The sequence below is a fragment of the Panulirus ornatus genome, chromosome 11 (genome assembly GCF_036320965.1).
Source record: "Panulirus ornatus isolate Po-2019 chromosome 11, ASM3632096v1, whole genome shotgun sequence".
NCBI lineage: Eukaryota > Metazoa > Arthropoda > Malacostraca > Decapoda > Palinuridae > Panulirus > Panulirus ornatus.
In genome coordinates, this window is record NC_092234.1 from 21154552 (window position 1) to 21160893 (window position 6342).

The following is a 6342-nucleotide window of genomic DNA, read 5'->3' on the forward strand; positions in this document are numbered from 1 at the left end:
TTTGAATTTTCATGTTATATCATTGCCATTTAAAATGACGCTTTAGGGAACTGTACGAAATTTGTTAAACGCCAGAGTACAGTACACTTCTTGACATGATAACAAAGCGACTGTATCTGGCAACCATCTCACTATCAAAGTACTCGAGAAAAGCAACTTGAACTACGCACGACTCTACTTATCTATCAGTTTCAGTGCATTTCTCCTTTTTTCCAAGTCTTTTCAAGCTATAAAGACATTTGAGGATCTTTTTCAAAACGCTTTTAAGATAGTAACATCTTGAGCTGTGGGATCCGGGTAAGTATAAAGACGGCGTTGCGCTAACATTTCTGAAGTCAATTTCTTACATAAATTCAGTGATTTCTATTTTCCCTCGTGTGCCTCTGGTAACATACGAAAGTAAAATCAACAATCCAGTGATTTGGTTTTCAACAAGACAGCGCTGACTTTTGAGGAAGCTGTGACAATCTTAACTTCACTAGTGTCTATCAGACAATGCAGATAGGCGTACTAAAAAAAGAAAGAAAACGTATTTGGTAAGCCCATGGTTTGTGCGGGGGTAGAAAATGAAAGAATTTATCACAAACGTAACGTGGCAGAGTATAGAACTCTTCTGTGAGCGCCAGTGTTATTGTACTGTACACCTTCCTCTTCCTTCACTTCGATGCGTACACTGGATATCTAACGTCCCATATACATCGACGGCACTTTATACATTCAATACGGAGTGCATAGCGAAACTGACTCACGTATGGTATGAATATATACATAACACATGAGATGTATTTACCATCGTGAGCTTTAATAACTTTGAACTTCAGTATTTCAGAAAATATATATACTCAGAAAATATATATCACTAAACTTATATTCACCATTAATTATTCTGAACTACAATATATATCTTAACTACATGGAAATCTGCACTCTCGTATATATATATATATTTCAATTTGTTTAACAAAATTTATAAACTTTCAGGACAGACAAACCATTGTGTATTGCTCGATGGGCCGCGCAACTGATGCAAATCTATGACAAAAACGGCAGTCAGAAAACTGACAAAATGTGCTATTGTGTCGCCGTCTTGAACGTGCACAGTGGATGAAAACCGTCCAAGGTTGAATCGTACACCACTGTCCAAAACCTACCAACAATGAGCTAAATTAAACTGACGTAAAGTGAATCTGCTAAATCAAAGTTCAACTGAAAAATCCCTCACTGGCTCTTTCCTCCTCTGCCTAAACAATGATATACACAAGTTAGGCCGATGACAGACTTATGGGAGATTAATTGGCCATTCCATTACTCATCGCATCTCAAGTTCCTACCTCCTCAGATAAACAAAATACCTCTCTAATGGATGGGAAATAAAATCATTTTTCTTTTCTTAATCTAACAAATGAAGGATAATAGAAAAAACATACAGTAACTTGAAGAAACTGATGGAAAGCTGGCTGCTATTGTCACTCACCCGACGCAACAGATTTTGATTTCAGAATATAATGTACTAAAAGAATCTGGTTGTAAAATGCACTAAAGATAACACTGTTGGTGCTGCTCGGACGTACACCACCACCACCACAGATGTGTGACCCAAAGTGTGCTGCGTAACACATGTTGATATATGTAAAACAAGTCAAAGACATACCATAGACATTCATTTGTATACACATGTGTATGTAATCATAGTATTTAAGAAAATATCTACAGTAATATAAATTCATAACACACATTCATTTGTATACACGTGTATATAATCATAGTATTTAAGAAAATATCTACAGTAATATAAATACATAACACAGACATTCATTTGTATACACATGTGTATATAATCATAGTATTTAAGAAAATATCTACAGTAATATAAATACATACCACAGACATTCATTTGTATACACATGTGTATATAATCATAGTATTTAAGAAAATACCTACAGTAATATGAATACAATGTGAAAGATCTTTACTAAGCATCTCCACTATATTCTGGCCCAGGCTGGTTACTCTAGTCAGTACAACAGGTCTGTCACCTGTGGCACCTGTGAATCTTAGGTTTGCATAACTTGCTCACCTTATCAGCAATACAGGACTGACAGCCTAACTTAATGCTAAACACAAGATCAAGTGAAGCCAACAAATGCTGTTCTTACGTCCATCTGTGGTCGTTCGCTTGCCCGGCAGGACCGTACGAGCGAGAGTTATGACATCTTGTCTACCAGTCTGGTCTGGGTCCACGGAGAGGGGAGGATTCTTTACTCTTTCCTACAATATTCTTGATCTTACAAGCAAACTAGGATGGACACAGGGCGAGTGAGGGGAAGTGGGAGTTAAGTCTTACATCCACAGGCAGGTTGTGCACACAAGAATTAATGTAGTTAGGGAATTGCTCACGGAAACAAAGTTGAGAGAACCGAGAGAGCCTGTGAATCATTTCCTTGCTGAACTGTGGTTGTACTTATCCACTCTTCTTGATTCTGATAAAATTCATTTTGTCATTCAGTAATGTATCATTCAACTTTTGTCTGTTCACATTCCCTTCCACACACATTATGAACTTCAACAAGAAGGCAGAGCCACTCGTGAGACAGAAAATGTACTATTTCTACTCATATTGAAGTTAGTGCTAAGTGAATAAGCTCTCGAACAACCACACTGATTTGTAAGAGTCGTAACACTTTCTGATGGTCCTATTGAGTAAGAAATGATGTGAATTCGCCGATGCGTAGCCTAGTCCAGTCTGGCACGATGATAGGTAAATAAGGACTAGGGGTTATTCTCATGATGCTCTGATAGGCTTCACGTTCAGTATCTGTTGTATAGTTATTACCTTAAATGTCTTTCTATACAATGATACAATTGTAATGGATCATCAGCACATTCGCTCCCTACGTTAATTTTGAGCCAGGTTAAGTTAGGTTGAACCAAACGTAAAATAGCACAGAAAAACGTTTTGGGGGCGAATCTTCGTGTAATCCATCGTAAGAAATATAAATGTAAGCGTTAATATATTCATGCAGATAACGAATGAACAAAGATTAATTCATAAATGTTGAATGAATGGCTTCACTCACCTGGCAGAGCTTGGTGTGGAGGAAGCCATCCAGCCTTCCAACTCCCTTTGGTTGGACTCTTGGTAGATGGTAAACAGGCCTGGCGAGGAGGCCGCCTGCCGATCCTGCTGGTTCATTATGACCTCAACACCTACAGCAACATGGCCATCAAGCGTAGTCTGTGTGGGAAGTAAGACAGTTTTCGTTTCTGAGATGGAAGCCTGGACTACACTCTGGCTTGTATATGGAATAAGGAAGGGAAAATGAAAGCTGATTCTGACAAGTTACAGACATCATCTGTTGCGAGTTGAAGGTTTCTATATCACTTTTTAGTAATGGTTTACCATTTGTCTCAACTACCATTTCCTTTGTTTCACCTATTGCTCTGCTAACTCTGCAAATTTCATAGCGTTCTCCAACTTTTGGAACTTCTGAATTCTCTCAATCCATGATGCTCCCTTTCTTAACCTCCCACTTCATGTAATCTCATTTCGTATTGTCCTAAAAGCGCTTCTCTCTCTCTCTCTCGCTCTGGTCATAAGAAAGGCCTACAAGATAAGTGAGCATCCATCCCCTGTTAACTGGAAGAAGTTGCTTCCAAACTTACGTGTGTCCTTGCTCATCTGTTTTGTTTGTATATAAAAAAAAAAAACCACAGTATTGAGTGTAGCAGACATTTCTAAAGGTTACATGGGTAGAAAATAGTTGTTCATTCTGGGGAAGATCTAAGTACCTAATGTAGCGTCACCCCAACAATGGATATTTTTTTTGTTTAGATGGAGGAGCAATTGATGACACACGTCTTCTTTAAAGAAGTTTTAAAGTTAATGATAATATACCGTAAGCAACTCCCAACCTTTACCTACGTCAGACACCATTCATAATTCTTTTACGAGCCAAGGCTATGCAAGGCTTTGGTTGAATGTCACCTACTCTTCCTAGAAGTCAGGGAAATCGTATTTCTCAGATATACGTTTTTATTTACCCTATATAACATTTTAAAGGCTTTTGTTGACTGTCACTTACTCTTCCTACAATTTGAAAAAATAATCATATTTCTCTGATGTACTTTTTTTTCTTTATCCTATATAACATTTAAAAAACACATCCACTAACACTTTCATGGCGTAACTAACCCAGGAACACCTCTTTATAGAATGCTAGGAAAAATAGTCTCCTACTGCTGCTCCTCATAACTGTTGACCTTCGATTCCCATGGAAGCATGCATATGTAAACATGCACTAGTAGAGGTTCAGGATTCATGCACGTTTCCAAGGACTATTAATTGTTGAGTTGTACACTCGTGTTGCCTCGTCTCTCAACCTTATACACAGATACGTACATTGTATACACAACGTGTTTATATACACATACACAGCAACCTATGTCAGAAGTGTGCTTAAAAACGGGCATGCTTAACCTAATGCCTGGGATTACTTAATATAATGGCTTGATAATCCAGTATCTCACCCAGACTTGACACCAAGGGATATGTGATCATATGTATGTAACACGGAAGCTTCACCCACTACTGCTGCTGTTGTGGGAACTTACGCTTCACGCCTCCAAACAAACCTAAGTTACTAACACACTGATTTAAACATCACTGATTCTTTCACTATTTCCCAAGCCAATAGATTATAATAACCATCAATCAATAACGTCACAGCAGCAACGGCTCTCACCTGGCAGCTACTGCAGCTGACATTATGATGGAGGAGATCGCGGGGCGCCGGTCAGTGTTACCACCTCGCACACCTGATCACAACTGAGGCGGGGAACCGTCCCGGTCCAGTCAGTGTGTCAGGCAACAGGAAGGCGAGGGGTGGCGGGTGGCCACATGCAGGTATGTTGGGAGGGAGGAGTGAGTTGATGGAAGTCAGGGGGGAGGGAGGGAATGGTTGATGAAGGTGTGGGGAAAGGGAGGATCGTGAACAAAGGTGATTGTTGTTGCCTTGAAACTCGTATGGTTGGTATGTCAACGGCTGGGTGGGTCACGCCACTCACGGCCAAGGCTTCACATGGCCTTCAATTACCTCCTCGCTCACAAGGTCGATTTTTCTGTTGGTGTTAAATTGTGTCTATGTTGGTTAGGTTAGGGTACTGATGGTGGTAGGGTTGGTGTCCTATTGTTGGCCAACAAACCTATTGTTGGCATTGTTAGTGAGGTTAATGTGTTGGATGTTGGCAGAATTCTCTATATTGCTGTTAAGACACTGATATCAGAAATGCTAGATGTATTAATTGTGTGGGTCACCTCCAGGTAATGTTAACTCGGCCATCACTCCTGTTCTTTCATCATATAACCCAATTAATCCATTTCTCGAAATTATCAAACTGATATTCGCTCGTTCACGACTGCCGCTTTAAACTGCGTTGCTCCCTGAAAAGAGAATTACTTGAACAAACTCTGACTGATGGAGTTGGTAAAGAAAATATCATATGGGAAATAAAGAAAATATCATGTGGGAAGTAAAGAAAATATCATGTGGGAAGTAAAGAAAATATCGTGTGGGAAGTAAAGAAAATATCGTGTGGGAAATAAACAGAGATGATGACTGGGGAAGATGATTTGAGTTACTATGGAAGTAGTGTGGCATCCATAGTAAATGAAGTAGTACTTGTATTGTTTTTCTCTTCATAAGTAATGACGTAACGATGCAACGAAAATTAGTGTGGCTCTCGAGAACTCTTTAAGGCCACTTATCGACTCATTACAGAAGATTGGGCAGTAATACACGCGGGAACAGCTACCTCATTTAGCCTCACTAACCTTTTGTTTTGATCTGTAGACTAGGGATGTTCTTAACAGATTTCATGCTTTACTTATCTAATTTTCGGCAGGAAACATTACTGTTGAGAATCCGTCAACAGATACATGATTTTTCGGTAGAATTCAAAGGCGCCTATAAACCATATCAATTTTGAACGAGATCTGACACAACCCCATTTACACTCCAAGCAAAGTAAGGTGTGATGTAGAATTACGGTATATTTGGCCTTACAATTTAACAGGACCAAATCCCCTTAGCACTTCGAACTCCCAACCCTTAAACTGTAACTGAATTTTGGTAATCTTAAAGACTCAAAATTTAATTCCACTTCTATTCCCTGACTGCAGCTGTTATCCAAACCTTCCACTTTTCTCATTCCACACATCTCCACTATTCCTTCTCTGCCAAACTTATCACATGGAAAAGTGCACATCTACTGAACACTGTTGTTTCCTTCTGGTAGCCCAGATTGCACACACGAGTGTATGTTGCACTATGCTAACTCATTTTC

At 39.3% G+C, this 6342-nt stretch overlaps 1 protein-coding gene across 1 annotated transcript in view; it reads right to left on the minus strand.

Annotated features, from left to right (window-relative positions):
• The window catches only part of LOC139751132 (transient receptor potential cation channel subfamily M member-like 2), a 136796-nt gene extending 131986 nt beyond the window's left edge, over window positions 1-4810 (minus strand). Inside the window, exons 1-2 of the mRNA XM_071666232.1 lie at window positions 4743-4810; window positions 3078-3235 (exon numbers count right to left, since the gene is read on the minus strand). Of these exons, the coding sequence (XP_071522333.1) occupies window positions 3078-3193 (116 nt within the window). The 5' untranslated portion in view covers window positions 3194-3235; window positions 4743-4810. The remainder of the gene's footprint in view (window positions 1-3077; window positions 3236-4742) is intronic.
• Between the last annotated feature and the right edge of the window lie 1532 nt (window positions 4811-6342).